The 24,102-nt window shown below is 42.1% G+C and overlaps 1 protein-coding gene across 1 annotated transcript; it reads right to left on the minus strand.

Moving 5' to 3' along the window:
- Positions 1-1,038: 1,038 nt before the first annotated feature.
- On the minus strand, positions 1,039-19,133 carry LOC306796107 (solute carrier organic anion transporter family member 1C1-like; the record flags this gene model as incomplete). Its single annotated transcript, XM_079294885.1, has 14 exons — positions 19,021-19,133; positions 8,357-8,498; positions 8,076-8,208; positions 7,874-7,998; positions 6,021-6,167; positions 5,067-5,165; positions 4,283-4,516; positions 3,953-4,117; positions 2,991-3,186; positions 2,689-2,854; positions 2,043-2,227; positions 1,897-1,961; positions 1,614-1,731; positions 1,039-1,492 (listed from the first exon to the last, which is right to left on the minus strand). The coding sequence occupies exons 1-14, from the start codon at positions 19,120-19,122 to the stop codon at positions 1,039-1,041; spliced, it is 2,331 nt and encodes a 776-aa protein (XP_079151011.1). The 5' UTR covers positions 19,123-19,133.
- Between the last annotated feature and the right edge of the window lie 4,969 nt (positions 19,134-24,102).

Raw genomic sequence — 24,102 nt, forward strand, 5'->3', positions numbered from 1 at the left:
AAACAATTAAACATGCATGGGTTCTAATGGTTGCACTCTCAGAGATTCACCATGAGACACACTTGGACACGGCAGTGTGATGATTAATATAGGGTTCCTCCCCTTGAGGCCCATTGGTCAAAGTCAAAGTAGCAGGCGGAGCATGTTTGTACATGTATACAGCCTGGGTGGAGCCTGGACAAATCCGTCCACACTGGCCCGTCCCCGAAGGCGTGGTCATCTGTCAGTGTGTATGAAATGTTGTCGACTGCGGGGGGGGACTGGTTTAATACAGCCCGAGGCTGTTGGGCCTACCCTAAGATGGCGGCACTGCCCTTGTGACGCAGTTAAGCCAGTAATCTTCCACTGTTTCTCCCTCGCCCTACCGTCTCATATGAGTATTGCCTGAGTAACTATAAAGCTTAGTGACTATTAAAGCTGCTGCTATAAAGCTATTTTATCCATACTAACTGCGAAACTGTAGACGGTGTAAAATATTACACCTTAGAAGAAAATAAGATTGCATATTTTTATCAACACCTCTCCCTGCCACTTTCACACCACCCCCACTCCAGCACATTCCTAAAACCCCATCTCACAGACACTTAATGCATGAAATAAAACTTAAAACCCTCACATATACATCATGTGCATACACGAGTCAATACGTTGTACTGCTGGTCCATTTTTATAAGAAGTACTGTGCTATGTTTCTGCAGCTTAGACAATGAGATCACTGGTAGCCCACTTCATCTTTAGGACTACCGGTGAGTGTAATACAACAGCTCTACACTGTAATACAAGAGGAAGAAATACTGTTAGCATTGAGCATGCTACAGCCCAGGTGAAAAGACATTTCCTCTTGACAATCCAAGTACATGTGACTGTCGGCCAAAATCAGTCACATTCCTAGAATAGACCCAGGTGGCCTTGTTTGAGAGCACATTGGTGGACAACTTAGTTTTGTTTGTCAGTTTCTTTGCTGTGTGTTGTTTCTTTCGCAAACACTTCATCATCTGTGAGATCGTCCTCTTTTTCCACCTGTGCATCCGTCTCCTCTCAAACCTCATCTTTTCCCTCTTTCACCTCCTCCTGAGACTTCAGCACGTCTATCGCTATCTTTGCTTCGTCACGTGGAGGAGGAGTGAACTCAACAGTGGTCTCTGTCAGGGATCTGAGCTGTTGCGTCTCCTGGGTGCCATTTGAGGAGCTCAGTCTGCCATCTTGGGGGAGCTGCTCTATTCTGTGAACCTCCCCTCCCTCCTCCAGTTCTGTTGCGATCCTCACATAAACTTTGGGAGCATGACGCGGTTTGGGAGCTTTAGGGGAGCCGGGATGGTCCTCAGTGGGTTTTGATGTGATCTGAAGTTCAATTCCCTTTGAAGCTTTTCTATTCTGCGTTTGTGTTTCTCGCTCCGGCTTACGAGACTGTCGTCTGAGGAGGATGATGACGGCTATGATGAAGAAATACGAGGAACCACGGAGACAAGTGATCAGACCCAGGAAGATGATCCTGAAAGTAGAGATGGACGGAGGGCAATCAAGGGAAGAAATCCTTATTGTTATGGTGTCTAAAGCGGTGGAGAAACACTTTTAGCAAATTTCTTTTTACACTTTTTCAGTCCAATGCGTACCTGTACATATTAGAGTCATATATGCGACATGACCCCCTGTCCCCGCACTTCATGATTGACCACTTCAGGCAAGTTGAATCAATCAGGGCTCCGAAATACACTGGTGCAGGAAGTCCACCTACAGACAAGGTATCAAATATCAAATATGTGCTGTTGCATTGTGTCCGTCAATCATATTTTGGGACCTATCAGAAACCATGCCGATTGGAAGATGGTTAAGCAAAACAAGTCCACATCAAAAAAATAAAAAATTGTACTCAAAACTGACAGTAATGAAGCTTACCAAGAGTCCGAGTTACTAAGGTCTGGATACCCAATGCAAGGGATTTGAGATCTGGTGAGATGCATCTGTAATTAGAAATCAACACAGGGTTATTTATATAGATCTTTTTTCCAGTTTATCATAAGTCCGTGTTCGGGTGCACAGACCGTATGATAACCATGTAGCCAGGTGTAACTCCAAGAGCGTTGATGAAGCTGCTGAGAACAGATACAGCCATGTAGGAGGTGAAACTGCGGCTGCAGTCCTTGGCATGAGGACACTGGCCCAGCCTCACGGACGTGCTGCTGCCTGCTGGGAAGGAGGCGGACAAACAGCTGCAGTTGTGGAAGACCTGGCAAAGAGAGAGAAACTACAATGTAGCAGGAGGACTGACTGGAAATTAAGTGAAGCGCCACATATTTATCATTTGGAAAACTTTGGAATAAAGTAGCAGTTAAATGACTTCTTGGATAAACAGGTCGAAAAAAAATACAGTGAATCAAGATTTGTGGGACCTTATTATTTTAGGTAAACTCTCTAGCGAAAGACTGTAACTGTATATATTTAAGGATTTGTATAAAAGTAACTGTATATATTGTTGTATTTAATTTAGATTTCTAATCCAAATATTTGTTTTGTTTGTTCCTTTGGAATGAGGGTTTGAGGGTTACATTGTATTTCTGATAAACATGTCTAATCTAACCTCTCAAAGGCTTGTAAGGGTGATCATTTGGAAATTCTTAAAAGGAATTCCTAAAGAGTTCCTACATCTGTCAACACGGTATGTTTGTGCATTCACGTGTGCAGTCCTACTGTGTTCTTGTCGTATCCAATGGAGCTGAGGCAGCCAGCCATACATGGAGAGATGTAGGTGATGCCGCTGTCTGAGCACACAGGGTCCCACTCCTCTGCTGAACACGAGCAGTCTCTGTTACACTCTGAGAAGAGCATATCTCCGTCGGATGATATACTCTGCGACCTGCAGGGCAAAGAGGGTTTCATATTTTATATAAGCTGCAAGTTGTTGTATTTTAAGGCTGTAAAAAGAGTTTATCTTATATGTTATTTTGGTTTGCTAAAGTTGCGGTCATCTTCATAACACCCTCAGCACTGACCCGTTGTATGAGATGGTGAGCCCAGCCATGGGAATGTTATCACACTTGGTTCCAAACTGCAGCAGCAGAAGGATGTATGCCATGAAGGATGTGGCAAAAGAGAGCTGAGCTCCTGACACCAAGCTCAGTTTATACCTCTTCATCAGCAGCCCTCCCAGGAAGATCCCCACCGCCACGGCTGGCAGGTCCAACACACCTAAGAAAAACACCAGGGGCTCTGGACACTGGGAGGCTCTTTTTACGGGAAGTCTCTCACTATCAGACACACTATGGTCTTTTGTTTTACAATGACTTTTTAATCTTTGAGCAGAAGGGCTCAGTGTACCGTTGGCACCCTTTCACCTTCATCTGATACTGTCAAATCATAGAACAATGATTATTTTGTAACTCTCGTTCAGAATGCAAAAAAAACTACAGTTTGAATGAACTGTCAAACTTCATTTCACCCATGAATGTTTTGAAAAAGAATAATAAAAATGGGAGAAATACACTTATTTGCTTTCTGGCTGATAGCTGCATGAGAAGAATGTTACAACTCTCATGTCTGTACGATTAATACGAAGCGACAGCCTACAGACAGTTAGCTTCGATTAGCATAAAGACTGGAAGCAGCAAGCCTGGCTTTGTCCAAAGCAAATAAAAATGCCGAACAGCACCCCTGAAGCTCACTGTTTAACACACCTGTTTGAGCAAACAATGTAATGTAAAGAAAACAAGCTAGCTGACTCTGTTTCCAGTCTTTATGCTGATTGGTTCCTGGCTCAAGCTCCACGTTTAGTGTAGAGACATGACACGTTAACTCTCAGTAAAGAAGACACGAATCAAATCTTACAAAGTGTCGAAAACTTGAATTCATAACCAATAAAATGTCTGTTTGCTTAATTCCTTATCCACTTATGCTACTGTTATACTACCTTTGGGTATTTACCATTATCCCATAAATCACATTTATATTTTTTTACCTATGAGGAAGTTTGCTCTGGATGCAGATTGTCCAAACTGTTGTTCGATGTATTTGGCTTTAAAGGTGTACAGGCCGATGAAAGAGTTGAACTTCAGAATGCTCCCACAAAGGAGCAGGAAGTAGGCAGGAGTTCCCAACAGGCGCTTCAGTGAGGGAAGAAACCCTGTGGAAGGACTTCCAGTAAAAATACGCTACCAGCAATGCCCATAAACCTGCACACATGCTGTAATTTATTAAAATATCAAATATGTACTAAATATGTCAATTTAACTAGAAATGCAAGGCAGTGTCATAGATGTTCTGTTATGGGAGGAGGAAGAGGATCAACCTTTAGCGATGTCAGTCAGCTTGACGTTGTGATTGTTGTTGGGAACGTCCTCTGTCCCATCAAGGGTGCCATGGGCGGGAGTTGCCTTTCCCTCGTCTCCCTCCTGCTTTGGCAGCGAGCGGGGCAGGAACCAGAAGGGAATGCTGGAGATGAGGAGGAGGACGGAGGACACCATGAAGCCCACCCACCAGGCTCCCACCCAGCGGGCATCTTTAGGAGTGATGGTCACACTTTCTTGATGCCGGAAAAAGAGCATTCGAGTGAGTGCACACAAGGAGCAGGAAGCTTGATGGGTGTTTCATTTTTCACATTGATTTGGATTTTGAACCTGTCACTTCCTTTGTGTAACGTGACCAAAGTGGACACCAGATTTGAATTTGTAAATGGATGGGACACTCTTTTAGCGACACTGCACACTTAGGTGGACTGACTGAGTTGTGGTTGACGAATAAATGATTGATTCAACTTTTTCTATGGGCGAGAGTCGAAACAATTCCTCGCAGGGACACTCAGAAGAGACCTCACTAACCTGTTCTGACCAGTCTAATGCTATTGTAGCGTGACAGACCTTTGCACCATGAGCAGCAGGCTGATCAGAATTAGTCTGAACCAAAGCTGAAGCCAAAGTCAACATGTCTCTTCTGTCAAAAACACGATATTTTAGCATAAAAGCGCTTATAGGCTTAACTCCGTTGGCCTGTCTACACAGAGGGCGTTTCAGTTTTAGTGCTCACTTTCAGAGTGTAGACGAACAGGTCTTGCACAACATACACGTTACACTTACCGATATCAACATATCCAATGTCAACATATAGTTTGGCACAATGGGAGCCCAGAAGGAAACCAAACATGGGGCCCAGGAGAGTGATGGTCTGGAGACAGGCTGCAAATCACAAACAGATCAGTAGATTGACATTTTGTTCGATGTGGTGGAAAAAAGTAATTTTAAGAGAACTCCATTGGGAATAGATATGGTAAGAGTTAAGAAGACCAGGATAAACTGGATAGACAATATCTTCATTCTATGGGTACGTTTTAAGAAATGAGTCAGTTCCAGGCGCCAACCTCCGGGTGTGAAAGTAAAGCCAAAGTGAAACCTGGATTCTTTCTTCTGGCCATCAGGCGGTGACTCCTCTGGTTGCAAATAGAAGTTTGATTGTATGGAAGTCTATGAGAAAATGACCCTACTTCTCTCTTGATTTATAACCTCAGTAAACATTGTAAACATGAGTTCATGGTCTCAGTTTGTCTCAAGTCTTCGTCGATACAGCATGATGTTTGTTTCGTAAATGATGGTCCCATTTAGAGTAAAATAGACAATAAGGCAGAGTATGCTTTAGGGCGTGGCTACCTTGTGATTGACAGGTCGCTTCCACCATTTTGTCCGGTCTAGGAGTTGTCTGTGTTTTCGTCTTACAACTTTGACCATCTCACAGTGTGTTTTCAGTTCATAAAAGTCAAGTTTAACATTAACATTAACAAAATGTCTTATTCAGGATTCGGTGGTATTTAGCTCCACTTTCTTGTGTCACTTTTGGTTGCAAAAACTTAAAATGACGACCGGCAAAAACCAAGATGGGGATGGCCAAAATGAAGAATGGGAGGGTTCAAAAACATAGTCCACAAACCAATGGGTGATGTCACAGCAACTGCATCCGCTTCTTAGAGAGAGAGTCTATGGTCTGTTAACACAATTTATGACATTTGAACCCCTTTAAAATGAGCAAAGATATCTTACCGATATAGAAGGGTGAATTTTCCGCTCTAGCAAAGTCGTCGATGTAAGAAATGCCCAGAGGTGTGACCGGGGTGTCTCCGATGCCTCGCAGAGCGTTCCCCAGGAACACATAGATCCACATGTGGGAACTAGAGTCTCTCACGCAGGCTCCATAAAGACACACACAATAGCAAAGCATGATATTGATTTTGTTGCAAAGGTCTGATAAACAAATGATTTATGAGGAAGCTGCTTTATGCTATCTCTGATGTATTGTTAAACATTATAATTATGATATTTTTAAATCTTTAAAATCATGTTCAAACCTCCACATGTATGTGGGTGCCTGTTTGTGTGTGTGTAGGTGTGTGTGTGTCAGCACCGTTCCCAGATTCTATTGATCATTTTGTTTCTAAAATTTCTAAAATCCTGCTGTTGGTTTACAAAGCACTGAATGGTTTAGGGCCAAAATACATCTCTGATCTGCTGCTACCTTATGAACCATCCCGACCCCTCAGGTCGTCTGGGACCGGTCTACTTTCTGTTCCCAGAGTCAGAACTAAACATGGAGAAGCAGCGTTCAGTTTTTCTGCTCCACATATCTGGAACAAAGTCCCAGAAAGCTGCAGGTCTGCTGAGACCCTCAGCTCATTTAAATCAAGATTGAAGACTTTTCTGTTTGCTGCTGCCTTTAATTGAACCACATTCAATTCATATATTAATCAATTTCCTGCATTTCTGCATTTTACTACTGCATTTTATTTCTTGTACTGTTTTTTAATGTTTTAATGAATGTTCTTAATTGTTTTTAAATCTCCTTTTCTTTTGCCTTATGTTTTGATGCTTTTAATGGTTTTATGTGAAGCACTTTGAATTACCTTGTTGTTGAAATGTGCTATACAAATAAACTTGCCTTGCTTTCCTTGCCTAAAAGAAGACTTTGGTGCATGTGTATCAAAAGCCCCTTCCCATTCACAAGTAAATGAGAAAGAGAAAATAAAGTCTGTATGAATACAATGCGGTGCTGATTCAACATCAATGTAATAAGATGCGGCATGAAGCTGGCATACTGCATTGTGTGTGACTTTCACATTGTGTTTCCTTCGGAAAACATCTCATCAGCGTGGCTGAACAGGATCAATACGCTGCATTTTGTGGGCGTATGACATGTTATTGTGAGAGAAGGAGAATAATTAATTATGGTTCCACAACAGAAAGACTGACAAATACATGCGCAGATATGCGACCAAGCTGAATTTATTAGCATTAATAAGATATCTGCCTTGTCGGTGATGCTATAAGACCTGATTTTTCTGTCTCTTTTCTCTTTTCTCTTTCCTCTTTCCGGCTTTCAGCTCTTGTTGGCTTGCACTGCAGTCCACATACAGACTTATCATTGGCACGGCACGACTTCAGCTGCTATGTGTCGACTTCAGTTACGTTTGTAATTCTTGGGCTATATGTCTTCTCCGGTTCAAGATATAAGCCCAGATATGTGACTTTATATTGTATATTTGATGTTTACCTAATCAACTGATGTAAACGCTTTCATCAACTAGTAATAAATGAATTAACTAGTAAGGTTGAGTATTTGTTCATAATGGCAACAGCATCTAGTGTTCCAACAAAGAAGTGCACTTTATTAGAAATACGCGTAAGCCATATTCAAGTTCATTTTTAAAACATCACCACGGGCCATTTAAAAGCAGGCAGCGGGTCGCTGTTTGGTCACCCATGGACCTACCAACAGATCAAGAAAATAATCCAGAGAGCTACGGTGCTAGCATGGCTGACAATGAAATGAGACGGTGTTCACTCACACCTCAGGGTACCTGTAAACCCATTTGCCCCCTGAGTTTAGCACACAGTCTTACCTTTGTTGTCTACCATGGAGGGCTCGATCCAAATTTCAGGTACTTCTGTTGTCAGTGGATCCACACAGGCGGCGATGTTCACACTGTCATTCTGGGAATACCCAATGATTGTGTTGTATTTGTAGCTGTGAAAACCACAATGAGACATTGAACCAAATCATTTGGAGTTCTTCTAAAAGTTGGACACTTGTTGGGCATTTACCGTCCCATGAAGAAGTGGGTCAGGCCGGTGAGAAAGGCCCCGACAGCCATGAGGAAACAGCCCACTGCAATGAGTCTGGGCCGATGTAGCTTGGCCCCAAAATGGCTGACCAAAGCAAGAAACAACAAGTTGCCTACATCCAAGAAAGGGAAACCAAGAGAGCAGAGGAAAAATATATTGAGACATTTGGAAAATCATCAGCTCAGTCAAACAGAAGAAGTTGAAGTAAGACCTGGTCAGATGTACAACAGATCAAAGTCAGATCAAAAGATAGACGGTACCCATCTCAAAACCGCCATCGATGAGTCCAACGTGCGTGCTGGAGAGGTCGAATCGTCTCTCAATCTGAGTGATGGAGCTCTTCATGTAGGTTCCTGCCAGAGTCTTTGAGAAGCCAGCGAAGGACAGCGCCACAATGAACAACTACACTCAAAAAAAGGATATTGGGAGGCTGTTACATTTACTGTAGTGTAACATGTATTTCGAACGACATTCATTCATGTTTCCAATGTGAACGTGATTCAGTCATGTAGGATTTGCATGAACTTCAAAAACGTAACATTTATTAGATCCATTCATGTTGCGATAAACTGAGACAATCGAGTATCTAGGCATGACCGCGGAAATCAAGGCGAAGGCAGTCTTCTTCAGAAGCAGATTGTTGAGAAGAAGACACACCTTGTTGGCTTGCACATGGAAAAGGTAAGCAGAAATCCACCATCATCCGCCTAAATGTAAAATAATATGTGCATAAATGTCTTCAGCTCTTAGCTAACGTTAACTAGCTAGTTGTTCTGTTGAGGCTATTTGTTATTTTCGACCAAACTTAAAAGCCAACAGTCCCCATGTGCACGGCTAGCTGTGCCGCGTTAGCGTTAGGTTGTCTCCTTTTTTGCAACCTGCCTCATAACCTGCCATTGTGAACGGTAAGCTATTGACGAGGTAACGACGAGGTAATGATGAGGTAACGTGTTACCGACATATTATAAGGTGTTCACAACTAGCTAACAAATGTTAATGACGTTGGCATGCTTCCTGTAGAGTTAAATTAGCGCGTGTGGACTTGTGTGCTGCAGACCTCAGTGTGTGTTTGACTTTCTCCCGCATGTGTAGATTCACTGTCCCTGTGTTAGCCGTGCTAACGTTAGCCGTTTCTTACTGCTTACGTTAGCCTGCTTACTGCCAACGTAAATTTCAGGGAAACTTAACCTTTCCCTGAGATTTGCACGGTTTTATTAGACTGTTCACACCAGTGATGCCCTGCAGGGTGATGTTGTGGACTTGTGTGCTGCAGACCTTGCAGTCTGGGTGGGTTTGACTTTCTCCCGCATGTCCCTGTGTTAGCCTGCTTACGTTAGCCGTTTCTTACTGCTGCCGAATGCAGCAGACGTAATACACGCGTGTCTTGTTTACTTTCTAAGCTAAGCTAAATACTAGCAGAGTTTGGGTGAGGGTGGCTGAGTTTGATTAGCCGAATATGGATACAATTTGACCGGATTCAAATCAGAGCCTTCGCGCTACGTTGCACACTTTGGAGCCGAGATATCTCAATGTTTTTACGGACAGCGACACGGTCTCTCTCTCTCTACAACCAACCACAGCTAAAGTCATGGAGTAGCGTTACCTGAGGAAAGCGGGTACGATAGTAGTTATAAGCTGTGTGGACATCCATTGCCAAATAATCTAGAGTCACCGTAACCGTGCACTTTATCACTGTAAGTATTGTTTTACCATATGTTCCAGAAAGAGTTATTTTTGTACGATAGATGAATGCTCATTGTCTATATCAGGGGAATTTGTTTGAAGATAAGTGTATGTGATTTATTAGTGAATAAGGGCAGCGTGTTGTGATGCAGAACATGTTGAATTCTGTGTTTTTACTGAGGACGTTACTACAGGCCCGATTTTATTTATTTTCCGATTGGTTCTCTTTTCAATGAAAGAGATGTTAATGTTAAAGATGTTAAAGATGTTAATGTTAAAGATGGGTAACATTTATATTCGTTAATAATATTGAATTGAAGTAAATGTATCTGGTTTTTTACATGATGAATCTTTACAAATATGCTGTGTTTTTACAAAGAGCAGAAAGTCACAGTGAGAAAATATATATAATCTCGAGATGAATCGATACTCGTTTTTACAATCACATCGTAGCCCTCTGAATCAGAATTGAATTGTGAGGTGCCTAGAGAGTCTCACCCCTAAATATTACCCCCAAGGAATTGAAACTTGTGCCTTCAAATGTAATTTATTTTCACTTCAATGCACTAGTTTAGCTAGTGAACGTTAGCTACTTTCCTTAACTAACTTTTTCATCAAGACAACTTAATAACTTAACCTTCATGGATATTAATTGATTGTTCTATCTGACTTTATTACAGCAACTTCTGACTGCAAAAGTGTCCTGTGTCTGCTATCCAGCAAAGAGTGTCCTGGTCAACCTCACTGACTGCACCATCCCACCGCAAGCGTGTCCTGGTCAACCTCACTGACCTGCCAGAAGGTGCATGAAACGGTGACTGTTTCTGACTGAACAAGCGATTCCAATGTCCGATGGTCTAGCTAAATTAGATTTGCCTAGTTCCCGTGTGTTTAAAAAAAAAAAAGTGCAACCAGCTGCTAGTAAAGCGTGCTCTTTCCGTTGCTAGGTCAGTTGGAATGTTAGGTCGGTCAAAACATAGCTTCTACAAGCAAGGGGCAGTACATGGTCGGTCTCAGCTTATCACATTCTTGTTTTAATATTTGTTTTGGTTTTGTTTGGCTGAGGGGATGTGGAGGTGTAAGGAGTGTAGTGTATCTCTATCTAGCAGATATGAGCTACTAAAACATATTAGACTACAGCACCGGCACAGGCAGCGCTATCCATGCCCACACATAAACTGCCCATGTAGTTTTAAGACATGGAATGCTTTGCACATTCATTTAAGTAGAGTCCATCCTCAACAAAACTCCCAGGAGCTGCTAGAATTGTCAACATTCAGTTGTCATTTGTGCACTTGTATTGATCTTCCTACAGAGAAGGATTATTTTTTACACATTTGCACTCATTTGAAGAGTCACGAAACTGTTACTTGTATGTTTGGGGGTTGCAGTTTTCAAACTAATGTTTATGGAACATTTCACTCTCACAAGACCAGGAAACACAATCCACATACGTTAAAAGATTTCAAGCCAGGTGTAGTTACAACCACTCAAGTTTCACAAGAATCCTGTGATAATCCTGAGGAAGATGAACATACTCAAGATAACCCTGCAGTTGAAACAGACAGTGCATGTTCAAGTAGTGACGTGGGTGTAAATACAAACTTACCAGAAGTGATTGAGCAAAATTTTGCTGCAGCGTTGCTCAAGTTAGAACATTTTGCACATGTGCCAGGCACAAAAATTAATGACTTCTTAGAGGAACTGCACTACTTGTTAAGCTCTGCAACATTGCCTCTCTCAATTAACATTATTGAAGGTGTATTTCAGAAACATAGTTCCACAACTGATAAGTCTCTGATAACAGAAGTAGCCACTGCTCTCTGTGCATCTAACCCCGTGCTCAAAGCCATAGGGAAGGGTGGTCCCCTAAGCACATCTTATCTCCGGAACAAGTATTATAAAGAGAGCTTTAACGTTGTAGAACCCATTGAGTACATACTTGATGCCAAGGAAAACAGAAGTTTTCAATATGTGCCGGTACTAAAGTCTTTGCAGCAGCTCTTTGATAGGAGAGAAGTTGTGGACACTGTTGTTGAAAACCACAGAGCACAGCAGAGTAATAGGGTGACTGGTAAACAACATACTTACAAATCTTCTCAGGATGGTTCACACTTCCAAGAAAACAGTTTTCTGTCAGGGGATGAGTTGAGAATTTTGTTAAGTTTATACATTGATGATTTTGAGGTTTGCAATCCTCTGGGTACTTCTCGCAGGAAACATAAGCTTTGTGGAGTCTACTGGACTTTGAGTAATTTGTCTCCAGGCTCACATTCATCACTATCCTCTATTTACTTGGCAGTCTTGTGTAAAACTGATGATGTGAAGAAGTATGGTTATGACCGTGTTTTACATCCTCTTCTTCACGATATGAAAACTCTGGAGCAAGAAGGAGTTTTCATTCCATTGCTTGGCAGAAGTCTTAAAGGCACAATTCAGGTTGTTGTGGCAGATAACCTGGGAGCTCACGGTATAGCTGGTTTCAATGAGAGCTTTTCTGGTGGGTATATCTGTCGATTTTGCACAGGAATAAGAACAGACATCCAAACAAAAGAGGTAAAGTCTGGTGCATTCAGTCTCAGGACAAAAGAACTCCATGACTCTCATGTGAAATCAGCTCAAGAGACTGGTGCAAGCTCTTTTGGGGTGAAAAGACATTGTGTTATCTCTGAAACTCTTGCCCACTTCAGTCTTCACACAGGCTATCCTCCAGATATTATGCATGATGTTTTTGAGGGCATAGTACCAGTAGAGCTTGCACATTGTTTGGCATTGCTGATATCCAAGAAATATTTCAATCTTGAAACCCTCAACAAATCTATCCTGCATTTCCCTTATAAGTGGGCAGACAAGACAAATAGGCCACATGTGATCCCACAAACGTTTTCTACAAGAAAAACAATTGGTGGGAACGCCCATGAAAATTGGGCACTGTTAAGACTGCTCCCATTCATAATAGGGCATCTGGTGCCTGAGGGCGACATGGCATGGCAAATACTGTTGGATTTAAAAGACATTGTAGAGCTTGTGGTTGCTCCTACACACACAGATGAGTCCATTGCCTATCTTGAGGGCAAAATTTCCGAGCACAGACAAAAGTACCAAGAAGTCTTCCCTCATGTGCAACTGCTACCAAAACATCATTTTGTAGAGCACTATCCACAACTGATCAGGATGTTTGGTCCTCTTGTGGGACTCTGGACAATGCGATTTGAGGCTAAGCACAGTTTTTTTAAGCAGGTTGTGCGACACACTAATTGCTTTAAAAATGTGCCCCTCTCCCTGGCTATGAAGCATCAGCTAATGATTTCATATCACTTGAGATCAGCTAGGTTTGAAAAAACTGCCCTAGAGATCACCAATGTCTCAACAGTTCCTGTGGCTGTTTTGAAACAAGAAATAGCTCAGATTATTGAACATAACTTCCCTGGTACAGTTGAAGTTCACCTTACTAAGTGTGTGTCTAGCAAAGGTGTAACATTCAGAAATGGGATGATGGTTGTTCATGGTTCTACAAGTGGACTGCCTGACTTTGGAGAGATTCTTCAGATTTTCATTGTACAGGACAGAGTGTATTTCATGGTGAGAAGGTTCGCTGGGTGGTACAGGGAACACTACAGAGCCTTTGAGCTGAGTGCCTGTCCAGCCCGAGAAACTGTTTTGATTGAGCTTTGTGAACTGGCGGATGACTACCCTTTGGCAGACTACTTTGTTGGACCTTTCAGAATGGTGACATTAAAAAGACACATAGACATATAAGGTGTGGTAACCTTCAGATTAAATGTTGAATGTTTATTTTGTCCTCTCATTGCTCTGTTGAAATTCAGATCTACCCTTGTTAAAACATTTAGTCTTTCCTCATTTACAGACTGTTGTGAAATGGCTTCTCCAGTGAAGCTCAGAATCATTCTTGGAGAAAACAATTCCCAGAGATTGATCCTTCCAGATGGGATTCCAGAGTCTGTCAGTGAACTCATACAGCAAATAAAGAGGCAGTGTGGAGTAGAAGGGGACTTCAGGCTTCAATTCATGGATGCTGAGTTTGGGAATGAATTCAGCAACTTGATCTCAATATCAGATGTCCAGGACAGAAGTTCCATTAAGGTCATCTTTAATTCATTTGCGCTTGGTGGCTTCCCGGGCCCTCCCTACTCAGCTTCTGCTGCCACCTCCTCTCTCGATGAATTATCATCCCTTTCATCTGGTCGCTCTTTTGACACTGACATATTGTCTTCTCCTGAGGCCACCTCCTCAAGAGCCTCTGGATGGCCCATTGTCTTCCATGTGCCCCGTTTCTCTTACGATACTGAGCTACAGCTGGACAGGGCCAACGCTGCTTTTAAAGAAACTGGAACTTTGTTGAATCCTGATAATAAACTTAAATCTAGTATGCTTGATGGCTTAACTGAAAAAATCATCCAGTACAAAGTGTACCTCTCTGACAGAGAGTTTGAGGATGTAGCAGAAGCTCTTGTGTCAACACATCCATGTTTGAAAGAACCAGGTTCCGTCACTGGATTTGGCGGATGGAAGACAAGCTTGAAATATAAACTTGGTAACTACCGAACAAAGCTCAGGCGGCTTGGATGCCCAGAAGTTGCAGTAAATGCCCTAACACACAAACCCGATGGCAAATGCAGTCCTGCATATGGTGTGAAGAAGCCAAGAAAAGCAGAAGTGAATTACTGCCCCACCTATCCATCCGGTGAAACAGCAGAGACGCTAGAGAAGATGAGAGTGGCCCTCCTCTCAGAAGTACAGAAAACAAACAATGCACACAAGGTGGCGACGATGATGGAGAAGACCTTTGCACACAGAAGGCAAGAAGTCGTTCAAGAGGCACCCATGATAGCCGCTTTCAAAACAAGGTGGCCAGCTCTCTTCAATGTGTGTGAGGTAAGTGAAGGACCACCCCCTTTTTTACTGTGAATACTTATGGACTGCACTGAATGTGCCGTATAAAAGACATATTGGCAGATAAGTAACTCATAAACTTATTTTCTGAAGGCCAGAACAGTGGCATTTTTAATCAGGAAAGCCATGTACAGATAAATACATGTATTGTGCATTTGCATGTCTTGAACGGATTGAACTGCAATATCAAATGTGTACCTAACAACAGTGAAAACAAAATAGCCAAACTAATTTCTTTTTTTGTGTAGGTGAATGCAGAATTCAAGAGAATCACAACGATCAATCTGCAGTCAAAGTTCTTCTCCCAGCTGGATCTTCACTCTGAAACCCTGATCCAGGTGTATGCCAAGAAAGGTGGAGTTCAAGGGAGAAAGATCAAGACCATCATGGTACCCATAACCCAGGTATGATAACAATGGAAAAGTTAAAGAGAAGCTATTCTACTCATAGAGCTTTTGTATTTTTTTACTTCCCCGTTGCTCTTATTGGTTGTGTGTACCTGTTGATAACGCCCCTTGGTAATTGAAAATGAACTGAGAGGTTCCAGAATAATACGCATTTCTGAAATTAGGGTGGTGATGCCAGGCTGTGATCGGCAGCGAACATTCAAAAACCTTGGGAGATTAATAAGAAACTTTAGGAAAGTTTTAGTTGAAGTCATAGGCGCCAGCAGCTACTGGATCCCAAGGGTTCGCATACTAATGCACACACAGATATTGCATGGTTAATCATTGTGATTAATAAGCTGGTTGGTTGAGATGGTGTTCCTAATGTTATTTTATTTTGCATATTTTCTCTTATCTGCATATCTAGACTGACAGCGTTGACGTCAGACGAGAATGCGTCCTCAAAGGTCTTTGTGTCTACCTGAACGAAGATCCAGAGAAGCTGGTGATGGAATACAAGGTATGTTCATTTACCTTTATCTTTATTTGGGGATGATCACAGTTTGAATAGATGTGGTTTCCTCTTGGTTGCCATTAGCTTTAAAGACGTGAAACTTTTTTTACCTTAGTAATGCTAGAATAACAACCACTGATCTCATGGTAACAGACAAGCCACTGGTAGGGCTTAGTCATTGAAGTAGCTCACCATGGCTCAGTGAAACAATTTAATATCAGGTAGTCATAATGTCTTTTAATTATGTGAATAGTTATTGATAGCTGTTTATACAGTAAAATGAACATGTGCAATAAAAATGGGATGTAATGCACATGTGAAAAATTATTGACACTGTTGATTGTTTTGTCACAGAATATCGAAAGCAGTCAAACGGCCATGGCAGAGACAGTCTTTGGAATCCTTGTCATTCGCAAAGAAGGTGCAGAGCCCAGTGATGACCCCGAGGATGTTGGAATCATTCTGGAGGGAGTGGAAGTGCTAGATAAGTTGGGAAATGTACCTTTTGCGGTGTCAATGTTGCTTGCGCTTGTGTATGCTCTCAACCTGAGCTACCCTCCAGAGCTCAAGTACACCTTCGAAGCTCTGCAGAAGATAATGATGGAACTAGATGGAAACAAACTATCCATAAAAGGACAAGCTCTCAAAACAAAGCTTTCCCGTTAGTTTGAGACTGCCGACTGATGGCTAAAGCAGATAAGAAACTTCTGTGTCTCTGTGTTATTTTCTGTATTCCTGTGAGTTCACCAGGACATTAAACGACAGCAAGTTCGTAATTGCAAATGTTTTTAGAGGAATGTTTGAAACCTTTTTAGAGGAATGTTTGAAACCTTTTAAGAGGAATGTTTGAAACCTTTTAAGAGGAATGTTTGAAATCTTTTAAGAGGAATGTGTGTACAAAGACAAATTCTTTAGAGTTCAGGTCGAGACTGTTTTTTTTAGACCGCTTGTTATTTTTCAACTGGACCAAGATCCACTATGTTGGCACTTTCAAAAATAACTGAAGCAGTGTACTTTATTATTTTGATATTTCTATGTCATAGAAAGTTGAGAAAAGTTGTAATTTTGATATGTATCTTTGCGAGCAACTGCTCGTTAAAACATTATTCAGTGCCTACTTTGAGAAATACAATTATATTGCAACATCTCCCATTTGTCTTGTTATGTTTCCAGGCTGTATATTTTGTTAAAACATAAGTTTCAGTTCTGGTTCATGGTAAAGATTTAAAAAATGTTAACACTCAAAAGTTATTTTTAGAGTTACCTTAGCTAAATCATGGAAATTATTTCAACACGATTAAACTACGAGTTGTCAGGTGCTTGTATGGGTCTATAGACTACACAAAAAAAACACGCTTTCAAGGAACTTAATTAAATCATGGAAAGGATTTCCACATGATTAAAATGCTTTCTTTAATCAAAAAGCAATTATGTTGGTCCAATATAATTTACTTGGGCCAGATCAACGTAATTTATTAGGGTTAGTCCAACCTATTTTACTTGGGCCGGATTAAATTAATTCATTTGGGTTGGTTCAATTTGACTAATCTAGAATAAGTCAAACCAACCCTATTAAATTGAGTTGGACACAACCCAAGTAAATGCGTTGAACCAACCCTATTAAATTAAGTTGATCCTACTCAAGTACTTTAAGTTGGATCAACATAATTGTTTTATACTTAAAGAAAGCATTTTAATCATGTGGAAATCCTTTCCATGATTTTATTAAGTTAGTTGAAAGCATCGTTTTTTTGAGTGTAGAAAACAACAAGGGAGAATACAAGTCATCAGAAACCAAAACTGTATACTTTAAATGAAAGGTTTTCTGTAATTATCTGATAAACATCCACCATTTCATGCTTTATCTGCCATGATTAAATACAGGCAACAACAGCAACATGTTTAAAATGTCCTACGTTGCTCTATAAATACTGATCACAGCCACTTTTACAATAACCTTCAAACTAAAAAAGCTCAACTGTTTCTGCCTCCTCCATTGCAGCCTCCACAGCCTTTGGTATTAACTATCTGTGTGTGGGCACCCTGGAGTCCCTTTATTTCTGAATTAATTCCCATCTGTCATAACTGCAATTCTCCTACATGTTCTGTAAGAAATTTGAGCAAAAAACTGTAGTTAGTAGATATAATAAAAGTGTTTAATAATTCATATTTAAGAATTCATAATTAGTCATAATCATAAGGGTTTTGGGAATGCATAATTAAGATAAACATAAAGTGATGTAGGATTAGTAGCTAAAAGAAATGAAGCTTCTGCCAAGTTGCAGAAGTCTAGCTTATATACTGAAGGACTATCATAGAAGGGAGTAAGTCATAACTGACAGGATTTGAATGTGTTAGCTGCTCAGGGAGAGAGAGATGTGAGATAGGCGTTTACAGAATGCGTAGGGAAATTGGCCAATAGCAATTGAGATAGACGGAAGGGGAGGAGTCGCGAACGAATATGTGGGAGGTTTGATTTAAGTCTTTTTCTCTCTCGCGTGAAGGCTCTCAGACGACGGTGTTTTTTATACCTGAGAAGCTGAGTTGAGTTTTTTGCAAATGGGGTTTTATTGATTTAATATTTCATAGGAGTATGTACTCCAATGTTTAACTGTGATCGTACTTGCATCAGTGGAATTAAATTCCTTATAATTGTAAACCAGTCTTGGTAGATTTCTTATTGGAGCGTGTCGACTGCACAAAGCAGCCGGACACACGTGCTCCGGCGTTCTCTCTGTGGGGTGTGAGTTTCAGCCTCGACAGTTCTGCTAGCATTTCATGCATTAGGCATTTTTCATGCTCTAAATGCTTGAAAATATTAATTAGAGCTAAAAAAAACTCTGTGTTTTCTGTAGATTTTATTATAAGGGTTGATTTGGTGCTTTTAAAGCTAATATCTACAGACAGAGCTAATGAACCACGAGCAAAAAAAATGGGGAAAGTCTTGGACACGATAGTAGAATAGATTATGTGTTTTGGGAAAATTGTTCCATTACCTTTGCACATGCTGATGTTGTGCTGCAATCAGGCAAGGCTGAGCTCTGGACTGATACTGAAGTGTTTGACAATAGTTGATATGCTGATGTAGAGTAGAAATGTCAAAGCCAAGATTTTTGATAACAACATATAAGCAGCTCTTGATTTGATTATACCTACTTTGGGGGAACGCTGATGTTCAATTGACCAAGAACTGATGTATTGCTGATGTGCGTCACACAATTTAAGCATGTATCCATCCATCCATTATCTTTGCACTCTTATTGAAGTTTGATCCCTTGCTGTGAAGGGGCAGTTCTAACACCGGCTGCCTTTTTTGCCTTTTTAACTGAATTTCTTAATCTACTGCATCAACAACATGAACTTCAGCCCGCAAGGAAGAACAGAGTTAAAAGTAACCAGCCGAGGAGTGTGATTACAGATTCAGTACTTTGAGAGTGGAGATGCCTGGGCGTTTTCTGGTCTCCGGGTCGGGGACACACAGAGGCTGCTGGCTGGTCATCTTGGGACCGTCCTCTGCTGCTTCCTCCATCCCACACTCAACCCTTGTGTGCCGGTTCATCTGCCTGCCCTCAATCCACTGCAAGGAAAGCAGACGTACACTGTGGATAGACAATAACAGAAGGAAGGTCAGGCTAAAGAAAAGGACAACATGTTTTGACTGAATGTGCTATTTAATATGTTCATATAATTCATACAATTTGTAACAGTTTATATTACCTCCAGTATGTGAAGTGAATGGCAGACCTACTTAAAGGAATAGTTCAACATCTTGGGAAAGTAACCATTTCTTTCTGAGTAAATATGTAGCTGGAGCTCGGGAGCCTGTTAGCCTAGCTTAGCATAAAGACTGGAAACAGGTGGAAATAGCAAGCCTGTAAGAAAGAGACGACTTCACACCATGTGGAAAGGGGAAGCTAGCACACAGCTGAGGTTGAGGTCAGAATGAGCCGACTGTGGAATCCAAATCATGTCTATGATGTACATGTAGAAATAAAAACATTGGCACTACCTGTGTGGTGTTCAATGAGGACTCTTGTATGGATCTCAAAAGAAACACGAATACTTAGATCGGTTATCCTGAATATCAATTTGGGGGTGACTGGGTTAAGAGGTTCGTCTGGGAACCGGAAGGTCAACAGTTCGATCCCCGACTGGGACGTGTCACGTGTTGAACTGTACCTGAGCAATACACTGCTCCCCGGGCGCCGATCAATGGTAGCCCACTGCTCCCTATATCCAGGGATATAGTGCAGAATTTACACATCGCAAAAAGAGCCTCCCACTAATTATCAAGCAGATCAATTGGAAGAGTATGAATGTTTTGCCAGTGGTGGATTTGATACGGATGGGAAAAGGGTTAATGTAGGTCATACTACCGGTTACTGGAAAGTAACCTGGGTGGTGTCCTGGTTCCCACAGGCTGATATTACTCCTTCGCTCATTTGGAGACTGGTATGAAAACCCAATACCACGAGACCAAAACTATGACCATTCCCACTCTCCATTTGTTAAGTGAACAAACAACAGGCATAGCCGACAGGTATTACACTGAATATTCTGCATTAGCGCATGAATAGTTTTAATTGTAGCTTTTCTATTGGCATGTTGTTGCATCGTACCCATCCTGAGTAGGCAGTGCCAGAGGAGTATGTTCAAACAGATGGGTATCATGGCAAACCCCCAATTGGCTCAGATGATGAACATGATGACGATTGAGCGAGGGACAAAGGCCCAGTTCGCTCAAATGGTGATCGGACGACCGGACCTGTTTCCCACCCCGGACTATCTGGAGGACTCAGATGACATGAAGGAAACAGGACTAGGAGGCATCTCAGCATAAAGACGGGAGCCTGAACTTTGTTGAAAGTACATACAGGTCTAAAATCAACACGTCACATGTTTTATTATCTTTCCAGGAGAATGTTGTGAACATTTGAGGAGAGACACACCAGAACAACATATATCAGGGTTGTTGTATAAAACTGAGTGTTTCACTGTAAATAGAATGCATTGTGATCAAATATTTCTGCATTCACATGCTGTATATTCAAAGTTCACAATTCATAGTCATGATTCATATAGTCAAGTGTTATTGCTAAAATACGCATTCAGCTGAGTTTTATCATAGACGTTGCATAATATGTACCGGTATATGGCTCAATATTTTGCAGAAACTAAAATGTGTGATGTAACAGCGAATGCATGTTTATATCTAAAAACAGGTTCACTTGATGCCAGAAAGCTGGCCGCTCGGTGGGGAAGGACCATAAGTGAGTTTTTCCTGTAAAGCAACCTGCAGGTTTTTTCGCCCTTATATGAAAGTGAACCTTAGTATTGCGTGATATCTGAATTGTCTTACTAACTCAAATGTTCTGTATTGGTTTATAATCAAGCACATATAATTGATACAATTACTTGGTAGAATCATTCCCCGATTCAGATAAAGGTTATATGAGGTCAGGGTGGGGGTCAAAGGACCCCCAGAGGGGGGAATATGTTGAAGGAAATCATCATATAACCTAGGATTGAAGCGAACACATTTGGTTTTTATAAGAAACGGTTTCCATAACTTGTTATGATGAACTCAGCAAATTTGGTATGATGTTGAAGACAGCATAATATGTCTTCCTAGAAGTGTGGGACGTTAACATTCCTAAAAAGTGATAAAGGCGCAGCAGATAAATTGGAATTATATATAAAACTCTTCCCGTACGTGAATCATTTGTTCTGCCGGGATGTTATCTTGACCCAGGCGATGACATGAGAGCATGTACGTCATGAGGAGACCAGATGTGCTGTGTTTGTGGTTCAATCGACGGATTTGATTGGCGGAAAGTGACATAAGGGGCTGACTTTAGACTATGAGAGTAAGCTGTAAGAACTAATACTTTGGATTTGTTATGAATTGCCATGGGGGTGCATGGTTGCTACTCCAAGAACTACGTATTTTCTCTTCATTTCAGCCACAACATAAGTTATGATAACTAGCTGCTGTATTTGCATGTTCATGTATTAATACGAGAGTGGGTATTAATCCTGAATGTAATACTGCGTTCCATTATAACTGAAGTCAGATTTCCTACTCTGGCAGTCGGACACACTCCACCAACCCTGACCTCAAGATCTAAGATGGCTGCTCCGCACATCAACAGTAAAAAGAAGCGGCAGTAATATGCTGTTTATTAGCATTTTATGTGTCATTTGTATGGTTCAGTCGATCATAGATTGTTATCAACACTCAATGGTTAAACTGGCAGGAGCAAACCCCTCTAAACTTTCAGACTTGCTGTACAGGAATGCACTCGGGTGTGACGTCTTATAGCCCCGCCTCCTAATTGTGAGGTGAATCGAACGCAGCATCACTCTTGAAAGCAAATTAGAATATTTCCCAAAATGTCAAATGAGTCATGTCATATAACTCATGCATTTTGCATATTTAGATGCATGAATCGTACATTATGTTTTTTTACAAAACATTGGCAATTGTTTACTTACAGTAATGATTGTCTTTACATTGTCAATCATAGTTTACCAATATTTTCATACATCAATAATCTACTGCATAATAACACATTATTGAATGGTTTGAAGGACCTCCGAGTCTCAGTGATTTGCTTTGAGCACAAAACATGTCTGGTTACCATTGCAATGTTTCGAAAAAGGTACATTTTATCAATCAGGATCAACTTTTTAGGAGTATTATGGTACTGAAGTGTAAAGTCGTGGTGCAAAGCTAATCCTGACACTGCAGCCTCACATGTCTGAATTTGTAAAGTGCTCAAACTCGCCTTCACCTGCTAACCTCTGCACCCTACCCTCCACTACATGACCCATTCCACACAGCTTGTCCGGTTGTTCTTTTTGTTCGTTTTGTTTGCGCCTCTGTCTTTTTTTTGTTTGTTTGTTCTGTTTGTCTTTGCCCTGTAAAGTGTCTTTGGGTATTTTGAAAAGCGCAATAGAAAATTGATGTATTATTATTATTATTAATTTGGAAAGTGGGAGAAAACAGAGCAACTGTACTGACCTGTGTAAACTCCACCAACAAGGCTTCCTCTCCTCACAATCCTCTCAGCTCAGTTAATGTCAGGAGCTGCAGGTTGAATCGATATCAGAGAGGAAAATGGTTTCTGCTCATTTGTCCTCCGGAAAAGTTGAGAGGGAGGGGACTGACATAAATCAACACAATCAACCAGTTAGAATGTTTTCTCAGGTTTAGCCTGTTTAGTACTCCCACCGAAAGAGCAGCCCGAGTTTACATATATTTAGATAAAAGGGTGGCAAGTGGCAACTACTGAGGGAATTCAATGAAATACCTGTCAGGATCCAGGATCCCTGTCTGACCTGACGTTCCATGGCCACACCCTTGAGTGTGCACAGCTGAGGACACTCCAGCTGATCACCTCCTGCTGCCTGACACACCAGACTCAGGGCCCACTAATGAGTCTCCTGGCACTACATAAGCTCTGGCCCTGCAGTCTGGGGTTGTCAGGTCGTACCGTTTTTCACCCGCGTCAACCCTGTGGCGTCCTCTGCCCTCCTTGTGTGTATGGATTACACTCCGCCGCTCTGCCCTCCTTGTGTGACACGGACTACTCTCGCCGTCAAGCTGCCAGCCCTCCGGTGTCGAGCCACGGGCCTCACACCGTCGCTCTGCCACTCGGGTGTCGGACCACGGGCTCCACACCTTCACACATTTGAAATAAAACCTGTTCATAGTAACTTCTGTCTCCTGTGGTCTTGCGTTTGGGTCCTACCTGCGAACTCCCACATAACAGAACGACCTGACCATAATGGACCCAGCAACCACAGGAGCAGCTACACTGTACGGCCCTAACAGTCTGCTGGAGGAGGTGAGAAGTGTCACTGCTGAGATTTCTCGGATTGGCTGTTTCGTGCAGGAACTAGCCCGGACAGTCAGGTCTCCACCAATTCCAGCACCTGCACTATTCCCTCCAGTCCGTGCTCCGCCGGTCTGGGAATCCCCTGTGCCGGCTCCAATTCCCTATGATGGAACACTGGGGAAGTGCCAGGGCTTCCTGTTGCTTTGCCGACGAGTGTTTGACCGTCGGCCTCAGACGTTTGCCTCGGACGGGTCCAAGGTCGCCTACGTGGTTGGATTACTGCGGGGAAGGGCTTTGGACTGGGCTGCGAGAACATTAAGTTTTGATCGGCCTAATACTGTGGGTTATGTGGACTTTGTGGCGGCTCTGATGAGAGTTTTTGACCCTCTGGGGGACTCTGATTATATGGCCAAGCACCTTCTCAGCCGGAGAGGGAGCCAAGCAAGTGTAGCGGAACACTCGGTGGCCCGGCCGACTCCGGCCCCCCGTATTCGGACAGCATTGCAGCCAGCTCCTGTTCCTGTCACCTCTTCGCCGCAGCCAGCTCCGGTTCCTACCGCCTCTGCGGCACAGCTTTCCCCAGTCCCGGCCGCCGCCGTCTCCGTACCGCAGCGACCTCCAGTCCCGGCCGCCGCCGTCGCAGTGCAGCAGCGACCTCCAGTCCCGGC

This window comes from Melanostigma gelatinosum, assembly GCF_949748355.1.
Source record: "Melanostigma gelatinosum genome assembly, chromosome: 22".
Classification (NCBI taxonomy): domain Eukaryota; kingdom Metazoa; phylum Chordata; class Actinopteri; order Perciformes; family Zoarcidae; genus Melanostigma; species Melanostigma gelatinosum.